This window comes from Acartia tonsa, chromosome 4 (assembly GCF_053477335.1).
Source record: "Acartia tonsa isolate MP-2025a chromosome 4, ASM5347733v1, whole genome shotgun sequence".
In the NCBI taxonomy this organism is placed as follows: domain Eukaryota; kingdom Metazoa; phylum Arthropoda; class Copepoda; order Calanoida; family Acartiidae; genus Acartia; species Acartia tonsa.
Window position 1 is genome coordinate 7,770,687 of NC_137263.1, and position 12,109 is coordinate 7,782,795.

Sequence of the window (12,109 nt, forward strand, 5' to 3'; positions counted from 1 at the left end):
ATTACAATTCCGGAAAACTTATATCTCTTATTGCTTACAAAAGTGGACTTAAATACTGAATTAAGTGGTGTATATTGTATCGCTAATAAGTGGTGTAACCTTTTTAATCTAATAAAAAAAGGCAATAATATTTGTTTCTTAGAAAAAAAGATGTTTGATTTTGATTGACACTTAAAACAATCAGTAATTACGCAAAAAAAAAAAAAAATACAAAACCTGTAATGGAACAACGAAAAATTTTCCTTTCTTAATATTAGTAATAATATTTACAAACTAACAAAAGTACTTTATGTAATACGAATAAAATGTTTGTGTGTTTTGAGTTGGATTTCTTAGGAAATTTCAAACTAAAACAATAATACTTAAATACGGAATCTATAAGTCAACCCCATTCCTATGTTTTTAAAGGCGAATCTTTTCTATAATAAGGACCAATCCGTCCGTACGTCCATCCATCCGTAACGGATAGCTCTAATCATTAATTAAGGCAGATTAAAATTGTCCTATCTATTTCAAACTTGACAAGATGATTCCCTTAGTACGAAACCTATACTCTATAATCTTTAAAATACTGTCCATACGTCAGTTTAAAACATGTTAATATTAAATATTTTGAAACAATTTTTAATTTATCCTATAATATCTCATTTATCTTTACCTTTTTGTCAAATGAGTTTATGTCAAATGGTACTTTTGCAACAAATTCTATACAATTTTGTTCAGACTTAAAATTTATATTTTGCTTTTTCTGTTCTGACACTTCACAATTGTTTATGTTCCTTTTTCCTTACTTTTCAGAGCTTCGCTTATATGGATTTTGTCATCTTTGTTTTGGAATTCATTTACCTGAATAATTCGCTGTTGCCTGCTGTTATTACATAATTCCTGCCAGCCGCTTGCTGGATGATGACATGCAGTTGGAAAATTTGTCCAGCGCTTCCTCGTTGTTGGCTCCCTGACAAAATAGAAATATGACTTCAACACCAATCCACCAATCCCACCCCCCCGGCGGCCCCCCCCCCCCAAGATTTCGAATTGAGATTTCTCCAGTTTTTGGTCCAAAAACTATTTGACGAAAATCGCCAATAAACACATTTCAGAAAAAGGTTACCTTTTTAATGCTTTTTTTTGCTATTTTTCATAAATAAGAAAGAAAGAAGTCGCTTACATAATGTAACGCCGGAATCGGATTTATAAAAAAAAACATAAGGAATCAATTCAGTTAACTATTTAAACTATTTTTATTTCGAAAAACCATAAAAACTGCAAATTGAATATTCCAAGCGGTTCCTTTATTTTTTTTTATTTTATTTTGTTCTCATAATGTAACTTTTCCTTACCTCAAGATATTTGTACACCGCAATCTTTGACTTGAAAACATAACTGCTTGTTGGATCCAGGTATCTAGAATTAATAGTTATAGGTCCTCGGCCAAAAACTGGTTTTAACTGGGGGAAAAAAAGAATGGTTCTCCTCATATTCTGCAGCAAATGTGTATTAATCTCATATCGACATTATCCTGATGACTTGATTAAACTTGGAACTAAGGAGGTAAAAAAAACAAATACAGAGGGGTAATTTTATTTATCATCAATGTATATTGTATGTGGATATTTATCTATCAACCATTACCTTATCCCTTTGATCCCTGGGTATTCTCAAATAAATTAAGTTTCAACCTTATGAAGCCCATATTAAAAACTTTCTTTTCTAAAAATCTTAATATCACATCAGCACAAAATGATCATATATAAAAAAAAACAACTACTTGAATCGTTTGGATGAGGCAACATACAAAGATTTCCATCCTTCTGGCAAGTTCTCCTCATCTTAACAATATTAATATTATTTTATTAGTTATATTAATACATAAATTTCCAGTATGGCTTCGAAACCGATTAATGTCCGCTGGATTACAACCGGTTCTCCTTCGGCCCCTTAGTTTTAATCTTATATTACACATTTTTAATTTTAAGAATGGATATAGGTCATAATATAACAAGTAAAATATTTTGTATTGTCCTTAAATTTTAAAAGTTAATCAATAAATCATTTACTAATCTGTAATTCAATAGAATGGAAATAAGTAAATTGTACAGACCCTAATTATAGAAAAGTGTCGCTTTAAAAAAGTCCGGAAAACCTTGGTCTCTACAATTAAGGAAGAAAAATGTTGAATACATCAAAATAATTAAAGGAATAGTCCCTTATTTTACTAGAGTTATCACAAGTTACGTATACTTTCTCCCTAACTATCAAATAATTAAACCATTAGACCTGAACATCAATTAACCCTATCTAATAAAAGCACAACGAGTTTTGTCCATCAATAACTATGGAAAAATTGTTTTATTATTGGTCTTCTTACCTTTGTATTGATCAATTTCATCCTTGTTGGCCCTGGCCACACATGCAGGATGACTGGACAGATAAGGTATGTCTCCAAGTTCTCCAGTTCTTGTAGGGTGGGACAGGTATTTCTTATATAATCAAGGATGACAACATACATTAGTAGCAAAACGCAAATAAACCCTAGATGGACAAAAAGGCGAAAGTGAGTTAAAGAGCAATGAATACAAATACCGACAAACAAACGGACAAAAAAATACATATTTCATATACTGGGTGCTATAAAAATGAATAAGCTATCCATCTTAAACAGGAGCCAGAAAAATCACATTTCACCAAAAAATGATACTAAAAAGTTTAAGAATTAAAAAGATATTTATGTATTTGGTCAAGCAACTAACTAACGTGAAATACTAACGGCTGATTTATGGCCTAAGTGCTAAATTCGAGGGGCAGTGAGATTGCAAAAAAATATCGTTAAACCATCCCAAGAAGTGAATTTCAAGTTTTTAGCGAGATCTTAACGTAAAATAAAATCTTACTGAATCATATAAAATATTTTTGACTACTACAGCAATTAAAAATATATCCAACCTTTGACTTTTTGGGAGATTGCTCTGCTGAAATCCATTCCTCTCTTCTTCTAACTGTAAGATTTTGTGCCACTCGCAGTGGAGTATTTCGCGGGGTAGAACAAGATTCTGCAATCTGAACAAAATTGGTTTCAATCAAAACTTTTGCGTCATTAATATTGAATAAGGCAGGGGATGGTCACGGTCAGTCAAACACAATAATACGCTCAACTAAAAAAGGATGCCAAACAGAAAACGGGTTTTCTTTAGATTTACGTAACATATCTATCATTCATGCGAGGATTAACAATACAAGCCCCTCTTTTTAAAAATAATATTTATTGTTCTATAATATTATTGGAGAATTTTTTTATGAACAGAATGACGTGTAGTATTTATCAGGGAGATAGGCTGTTTGTTGCACTAGCCCACAAAGTTTAATAATAGTTATTTCTCGCATCGTATTATAAACGGCTTAAACTAGTTTTAATCTTATGATTGTACATTTCTATATTCGTAGAAAGCTGGATATAATACGATGCTAGACATAGTTTTTTCGTATGGATGAGAACCGGCTCCTATCCACCGGATTCGAATGAATACGAGAATAACGTTTTCCTATTCGTTGGTTTAAAAACTTGGACTTTTATTGAAGTTTGATTGGTTGGTTCAATAAGATTATACTTACCGAGTGATTGTATTGAGCGTTGGGATTTTGGGTACTCATGTTGAGGAGATGATTGTGCCACTGTTGTTGTTGCTGTTGTTGACTCATTATCATATTTTGGTTGGGTTCAGTGCTAATGGGCTGTGGCACTATATTTGGGGAGGGTGTGGCCCACGCAACCATCCCAGGGGTCTGATGGGGTTGGGGGGGTTGTCGTGGGTTCATGAATAGATCCGAAGGTTGATGTGCTGTTGTTGTTGATGGTATGTAACCACAGGTTGTGATTTCTCTGACAGGCGTGCCAGTCTCAGATATCTGGAAAAATCCAGAATCCATGGACATCCTATAAAACAAAATTTCCTAAATAAATACCTCAACAAAAAACTAATTTTCACACAAAGATTTAATTAAGTAAAATAATAATGGTGCAGCCTATAATTTACAAACTAGTTACTACTTTAAAATATTGTAGTCGGGATAAACTATGATTTTTTTGTTGTTTAATTTGTTTGTGACGTTGTCCTAACTATTCTTTTGATTTACAAATAATAATCAATCTAGTTCTTCAATTATCTTTCATGTAAATGTTCCTCTTCCCCAAAGGGTTAAGGAATAGGGCGCATGGCCGCGTTACAGTTCCAAAGAGTAGAGTATGATACAAGATGACTTGGAGAGGACTCGAACCTGGTGAAATTGTTTTATGAAGATTTGAAATTACCTTGAGCTTGGCTCTTGGTACTCAGTCAGGTCAATGGCCTACGAAAAATTTAAACATAATGAAATTAATAAAGGGAGAAGGTTGCGCTAAAAATCCGTAAAGGTTGTGAGTTTTAAGTTAAAAACAGTAGTAGAATGATAAAAATTTTTGTTAACTTTAAAATTTTTTTTTCTATAGTTCTTTTTAATAAGAAATACAAATATTTAGTGAATATTATCGTCAGCCGCTTACAGCTGTTTCCCGCCGCCGCGGTCTGTCATTAGATGTGTAGGAGAAAGAGTTAAAAATAGCGCGCGCGCGCGTGAGTGGTTATAATAATATACAAGAGGTAAAATGGGAGAGACAAAGAAAAGAGAGCAACTGCAGTGACATGAAAGTCCTCTCAATACGTTTATTGGCGACGAAACAGACAGATTTACTAAGTTACGGACATGCTACAGTTTTAGAGAAGAAAATAGGTCAGATTTTATAAAGGGAGTCCTTTTGTTGCGTATTTTCCGTAAAGTTATGTGTTACCCTTTAGTCAAATGTGCTTATTAAGTCAAAGTTTTCTTAATTTTGATTAAATGAAATTTAATTATTACGAACAGTTTGACTTGATAAGCGAGTTTGACTTACACACAACTTCACGGAAAATACGCAAAAAATGACCCCCTTTAATTTTTACCTGAGTCTCCTCTTTTATGGGTGGATTAGTTGTGAAATTCTGCATTTCAAACACTGAAATTAAACCAGAATATTGTAGCCTATCAACAAATTTACAAAGACAACAATATCCTATAAAACGAAGATGAACAGAAAGTTTTGGCAAATGAAGAAGAACAAATCATGATGATGTGTATGGTTGTAAAAAATGCAGAATATTTGGAAATCTAAGGCAGAAATGTCTAGATTAATATGTCTTATATTGCCTGATTCGGACAGATCAACATTTATATCATATTATAGACTACGATAATGTATATTACTTAATTGTAAAAAAGAATGTCAAAATCTATTTATTTTAAAAGGCGATTGTATTTTCTGGTAATATGGGGCGTCGTAGCTCAGTGGTAACGCACTGAGTTACGGTGATGAGAGTTCGAGTTCAAGTTCAAGTCCCCATGTGGCAACTCGAATTCTCAGTTGAACACATTCACACAACTTCCCCTGGTTGTGTAAGAAGGAAGATTATTGAGTGGTTTGGATACTTGACAGTCACGTATATATTTGTACAACCCTTATCCCAAGCTCCTTTGCAGAGAGCGTCATTCATTACGGTGACTTTATTTGGGACACCTGCCATACTCAGCGAGGTTGAGGTAATAAAGAGTAGCTCCCTTGAGACAGCAGGTCAAGGCATAATGTATAGTCCCAGTGGCTTTACAAAAGTGTCTCGTCCTTCTCGGTGACTACTTAGATCCAAACACTAAGAAACAATGGCTACACACACACACACACACACATTTTCTGGTAACGTTTCGAGTCTTTATATTTTTTTATATACATAAATTAATTTGATAAATCCGCTACGGATGGACCGACTGTAGAAAAGCCTTGTTTTTAAAAATATTCCTAACCTTTGATTGCATCTTTTATCTGGGGAGGGCTCAGTCTGGCACTTTTGATTATTAATCTCTCAGCCTATAAAACATTTATTCTAATTTCAATTGGATTTTATGAATTATGGAAAGAAAACGAAGTAGCGGGTTTCGTCGTATTTTAACAGTTGCTTTTCTCCTATTTCTAGCCCCTTCGGGAGACTCTAACCTTGCAAGGCAATCGTTAACAGTTACCCAACCAAACTACATATCAAAAGCTACTGTGAAAATACGACGATACCTGCTACTTCGTTTCCTTTCCATGGTGCAATTTATTTCTTTTAACAAAGTAGAAATGGCATATTAACAAGAATGTCAACGTCGTAAGCTACGGATGTTTTTAAACAAGATATTTTGAAACACCAAAAATAATGAAAATTCAATCACTATTGACAGAGAAGCTACGTTAGTCAGGGATAAGACAATGGCCGACTGATTTATGAACATTCCCAATGTTAATACACAAAATTACCCTACTGTGGATTACAATTAGTGGTCGAAACTTATGGACAATAAAAATTCATCGAAAGCCCCCAAAGTAGGCCAACGAATAAGAAAACGTTATTGTAAAACTTAAGGTACTTGTGCAATAAACAACAGCCCATTTCCCCCTCGGTAGGCTTGTAAATCAAAACTAACCATTACGTTGGCGACATTATGATGATCGTGAATGTGAGTCAACAACAGATTACTTCCCCGCATATTTCCTAGAAATAGTAAGATTATTACAATAGAAACTTTCACACAAATTACCTTGTTTAGCACTGACACCCCCCACTAATAGTATGGATTGAAATTAAGGCGAGGGGTATTTCCGTAAATTTGTTTAATACTTGGGTTAAGGCCCATTCTTTTCACTGGGTGTAAAAGCGCCTAATATACAGAATTGAGATAGATTTATAATGATGAGATATTAGGTGCAAGATCTTGTGATATGGCAAAACTCTTAGAATGCGTAAACTGCGCCTTAAAGCCCAGTACAGTAACCTCGTGTGTCTGACGGATGGCAGTATGAACCAAGAAACGTCTCAAGTTATAATACAAATTAGGTCAACACTCAAACAGTCATCCTGGGACAGAACGAGCAGCTACGTTGAATTTAAATCAGCAAATTAAGGATTTACCATTGCAAAGCAGGCATCTAAAATTCGACTCCATTTTCTCTGAAAAAAAAAATACATATGTAGACTAAGGGAAATAGAAAATAGAGTAGTAAAAAATAAAAAAAAAGGTAAATGATACAACACAACTGGTTTTGTTCGTTTGGTAACAAAAATATAAGGAATACGATATGTTTAGTAGGTACAGTAATTACAATATTGAAATCAAAAAAATATCAAATTTGAGGTCAAATGTAAGACTACTAATTTTTCATATTTGAAGTCTAGTCAGATTCTGATTCAACCTTTATCCACAAATGCTTTCAACCTAAAAAAAACAACCATATTATTTCGAGTCAAGGAGGGGGTGGGTGGTTTAATAAAACCATCTCTAACAATGTGCAAATGGCCTTTACTACTTTATAATCCAATTTTGTTATGAATCTTGGCATAAGTAATATCTGAGGGGTATATTTTCCCTAAATCGAACAAAAAGTTGGAATAGTAACGTCTAACGGCTCAGTCATTCAGCCGTCTTTTTGGGCTTTTTTTAGAGCAAATCTATCATTAATTAAGTAGGAATCAACTTCTTGAAACATATTATATTATATTCATGCTTTAGCTCATGTGAAATGAACCCAAAAACCATTTATTAGATTTTTAGTACCAGCAGCTACCGGCTAGAACCGGTTCAATACGTCTGAGAGCGGTAAATGTTATGACGCGGTGTCAGGCCGAGATCCGAACCTCTCAGCTCCCCGATGACGAGCTGATGTGCTACGTGTTGAGCCACGGTCGCGGGTTAAAAATGTTAAGTTACCCTGGCAGCAGCTGCTTTGTGAGGCTCTGTCTCCATATGAGAAGTTATCTGAGCGGGGCTGGATAAACTCTTAATAAACAATTATCATCATAAATATCTCAGAAACAACAATTCGAAATATCATCAATTTCTAAGTAATAGAAACAAAGAAAGGAAATAAATCAAGGTAAGGAATTCATAAAAGCACTACTCAGTTCATAATTAAGAAAGAACAAAACATAAAACATGTGGTATACGTCTTACATGTTACAAAAACCCAACTATGGATTGGCTAATATTCTAAAATAGTAAAAAAAAGTACAGGTAAATTCCTACCAAAGCGGGGAATATTGATTCAAGGCTGTTTAAAGCAACAACAAATCAAATGTTTTCATAACCAATATGAAGCCTTTCTTACCATAACATACATTTTAAATGGTGGGTGGGAGGATGGAGGAAAAATAATTTAGAATATGAAAAGAAAACTAAGTAGCGTCGTATTTTCACAGTAGCTTATCTCCTAATTCAAGCCCCTGCGGGGCACTCATTAAGATAACCTACATATCAAAAACCACTACAGGGGTGTGGTATATTCTGCAAAGATACATTTTCCCCTGCTGCAAAATATTAGGTACATTCTCTCCTATTTTTTCCCCCAGAAAAAGGGAAAAAATGGAAAAATGTTTCCACTACTCCTTATTTTCTTCGTTTTTTACTACCCCTCCCAAATATTTTTCTAGTTTTTTCCCCCCAAGGATGGGAAAAAACTTTTTTAGATATCTTTATTCTCCCCCCCCCCCCCCCCTATTAGTGGGGGATCCCGTGCAGAATATACACCACTAAGCTACTATGAAAATACGACGAAACCTGCTACTTCGTTTTCTGTTCATGATACAATAATTTTATCAAACAATGTTACCTGGCTACAGATAGGACAATACTCGTCCATCTCAAATGGCTCAGTGCTTGTTCTACAAAAAAATGGTCTCTATATAAATCTATCCTTATACTAAAGTAACAGGATGTCTGTTTGTCTGTGTGTTTGTGTGTCTGTACCGAAGGATCTCCCTAACCGCTGAACCGATCGGGTTCTCCTTAACAGGGTAGATTCCTATATGTCCCAGGAAGGTTTTTAACTATTTTGGGGAGGGTACCACCACCCTCCCAAGAGAATTCACAAAAAAACGAATTTTTTTTTACGTTCTCAATTTTAGAAAGAGAGTTCAACGCAAACATAAACGTCAAATGTAATATTTTTTTTACTTTTAAAATCTAAAATAAGAAATTGGGTTATCAAATTCGACTCCCCCCTCCTCAAGTGCCCCTAGAGGCCTCTAGGGGCGTAGCCGCTAGTCTAAAATAAACGAACCATTCATTTGATATACACTCATAACGGATATATCATTATTTGGATCTTACACCAGATTTTCATATAATAAATTGAAACACACAGCGGGCTAAAATAACTATTCCCCCTACCCTCCTACTAGGTGAATGAACTGACCAATAAACGAGTTCCATGTTGCCAAACTGAATTGACGACAATTTTCTCCCTGTCAAAATATCTCCGTATATTCTACATCCATTACACTCATTCAGGACAGACAATCTGACCTGGTTGGGAACAACGTTAATTTTTTTTAATTCGTGGAAAAAAGTGAGTATTTGATCATAACGATAAATAGGATCAACATTATACAAACATCGTTCAGCAAAGCGAAACTATAAACATTTAATAGTATTTGTTAAAAATTCGATTTTGATTAAGTAAAATAACTCACCCAGCTTTCTGTCCAAAAGAAAACATTTGATGGCGGATAGATTTCAACTTAGGAGCCTCGATATCACTAGAAAATATTATGCAGAAAAATTTCAGACTTTTTGTCATAAGTGTTTAATCAAAAAATGATGATTTGAAATGAAAATTTGTTTTAGTAATTTATTATGCTCCAAAGAGGGTTCCAGATCGTTTAAACCTTAATATTAATTCTGTATACTTTGATGCCCCCCCCAAAAAAAAAATTTGACATAGATAATACCTTTACTTGAAATCTTTTGATGTAATCTAGATATTTTTTCAAAAAACTTTCCTAACACAACTGTTTTCAATCCCTTGAAATATTTCACCCCTAAAGGAATTCTCAAATTAATTCACATGCAATGATGGGGTCATGTGAAGGAAACAAAGTTGCGGGTTTCGTCGTATTTTCACAGTAGCTTTTAAAAGGTTATTTTAGGTTAGGTAAGGTGATTGCCCGTCAGGGTTAAGCAATTGGCCCCGCAGGGTTAGAAAAATAGGAGAAAAGCTATTGTACAAATATGACGAAACCCGCGAGTTCGTTTCTTTCACATGACCCCAATGATGTTTGCAACCGCTGAATTTACCTGAATAACCTGGTGGCATTGGTGTTGACAGTAACATGTTCTGCATACCATGACTTGTACCTCTCATGGCCTTTATGCTTACTTTCCCCAACCTCAATTAAAATTATGTTTTCCATCATAATGTAAGGATATCATTGCTCTTAAAACGTTCCTATTATTAAAATACTATGCATCGCACTAACCACCCCAAATCATCGGTATACAAGGACAACTTTGCAATTTGCCTGAAAATGTTATGTCGAGCAAGAAACCTCCACTCTCAATGAAATTAATTAAAAATAAGGAAATATAAAAACAAGTTTTACGTCAGTTGGGACATTTTACCACGTAGCTCCCTAACTAAACGTAGCATAGAAACCGCTCTTCTATTACCTAAAAGTAGACTTCATAGTTGTTCTTCTAACGGTATGCGTAACTTTTTTCTACCATTAGCACAAGCCGTGCATTTTGAATTTTAAAAATCTATGCATCTTTTTGCATACCCTTTAGCTAATGTTGTTTGAATGATTAAGTAAATATGAGCATAATGACGCAATTGAAGGGGGTATGGCTGGGCAATAAGCATAGCCTTATTATATGTATATTGTATATGTGCTCAAAAAATCTGCAGCGCTTTCTGACTAATCCAAATTAAAATCTACACGAACAGACATCCAATTACTTGGGGTAGATATTAGAAGATACCTTGTAAGCCAGTTCTTTAATTCTTAAGAGAATTATCAGATTTCTTATGATAGCTTCACGGCTCTTGTGCATGAATTCAACCTAAAATGTACAAATAGGAAAATAAAAAGTACTGAAATCATTTTTTTCCAATTTTTTCCCCGCTTCTTGAGATAAAAAAAAGTGTGGGAGGGGTAAAAAAATGAATTAAATAAAGAGGACCTACTGAAAACTTTTTTCTATTTTTTTGCACTCTTTAGAGGAACAAACTTGGGGGGGGGGGGGGGGAATTAAAGGAAAGAAGTTTTTCTCTCTCTACATATTTTATTTCTATATTATCTTATACTTTTGAGTATCGCGTATTTAAGTTATTTTATAACGTGACATAGGTAATATTCGTGCAATAGTCTGATTGTCCTCCCATTGGAAGTAATTAACCTGACTCAATCTGAGAACTCCTTCAGGTCCATAGGCCAGAACATCTGACATGACGCGGCGGATATTGTTTACCAACAACTTCTCATCATCTCCGAATCTAAACATAATGATGTGTGTCAGGGGTGTATATTACATACCCCCTTCCCAACCACCTCTTTTTATCCATCTAAGAAGAAGGAAAAACTGGAAATTTGTATTCAGTACTCTTTATTTTAATACGTAGCGCATCCGCTCGTCGTCAGGAAGGTGATAAGTTCGAATCTCGGTCCGACACCGCGTAATAACTAGAGACGTTAAAAATGGTTCCTACTGCTGCTATGTCAGGTGCGCGACATAAATAGTTAGAGTATGGGGAATGCCTTGGCCTAAAACAGGCGCAACTCACTACCATGCACAGTTAGGACTTCTAAGACAAAGGTCGTGCAATCAAATGGTTGATTGTTTGATATTGCAAATAGACGCTTTACACCGCAATCATAGGGCTTAGGGCTGACAACCCTATCCCATATCCATATAAAGCCACATTGTTACAGAAACACTGACAAATTGTCAGCGGCCTATGCTCCCCCTGTGGAGTGAAAAGGGCTTGTTACTGTTTTTACTCTATTTTTTTATTCCCCCCCCTCTCCAACTTGTTTTCTTCCCTCAAGGAGAGCACAAAAATGGACAAAAATGTTTTCAGGACTTTTAATTTTTTTCTGCCCCTCACAAATACCCCCCCCCCTCATTAGCAGGGTATGCCATGCAAAATATACACCTCTGTGGTTTGTATCTGCATTTTTTTTGCATGCGCAACGCAATTTTCGCTCAAATGTTCTTGTTAATTCGAGCTAATATT

General features: G+C 34.8%; 2 protein-coding genes across 3 annotated transcripts in view; both read right to left on the reverse strand.

Annotated features, from left to right (window-relative positions):
- Positions 1–7,078, reverse strand: LOC145315884 (uncharacterized). Of its 2 annotated transcripts, none has more exons than XM_080156016.1 (12): positions 7,011–7,078; positions 6,526–6,593; positions 5,866–5,929; positions 4,974–5,026; positions 4,307–4,344; positions 3,610–3,931; positions 2,944–3,057; positions 2,369–2,480; positions 1,769–1,829; positions 1,341–1,404; positions 847–955; positions 1–347 (listed from the first exon to the last, which is right to left on the reverse strand). In XM_080156016.1, exons 1-11 carry the CDS (start codon positions 7,042–7,044, stop codon positions 875–877), a joined length of 1,011 nt encoding a protein of 336 aa, XP_080012142.1. In that variant the 5' UTR covers positions 7,045–7,078; the 3' UTR covers positions 1–347; positions 847–874. The 2 variants fall into 2 exon arrangements, 1 of the variants encoding a protein (XP_080012142.1); XR_013878169.1 differs by having other exon boundaries at positions 39–347; positions 1,766–1,829.
- spn-E (tudor domain containing 9 protein spindle E) overlaps positions 7,055–12,109 on the reverse strand; it is a 27,875-nt gene continuing 22,820 nt past the window's right edge. The window contains exons 35-41 of the mRNA XM_080156015.1: positions 11,272–11,368; positions 10,855–10,935; positions 10,171–10,262; positions 9,567–9,632; positions 8,705–8,756; positions 7,807–7,875; positions 7,055–7,314 (exon numbers count right to left, since the gene is read on the reverse strand). Coding sequence (XP_080012141.1) covers positions 7,294–7,314; positions 7,807–7,875; positions 8,705–8,756; positions 9,567–9,632; positions 10,171–10,262; positions 10,855–10,935; positions 11,272–11,368 — 478 coding nt within the window. The 3' untranslated portion in view covers positions 7,055–7,293. The remainder of the gene's footprint in view (positions 7,315–7,806; positions 7,876–8,704; positions 8,757–9,566; positions 9,633–10,170; positions 10,263–10,854; positions 10,936–11,271; positions 11,369–12,109) is intronic.

Bases quoted from the DNA above. Each gene is read 5' to 3' on its own strand.
- LOC145315884 (XM_080156016.1), bottom strand. From the start codon at position 7,044: ATGGAGTCGAATTTTAGATGCCTGCTTTGCAATG. The intron at 5,027-5,865 runs GTTAGGAATATT...GTTTAATTTCAG, and splicing joins GATAAAAGATGCAATCAAAG to TGTTTGAAATGCAGAATTTC. The intron at 1,405-1,768 runs GTAGTTGTTTTT...TATTAATTCTAG, and splicing joins GCCTCATCCAAACGATTCAA to ATACCTGGATCCAACAAGCA.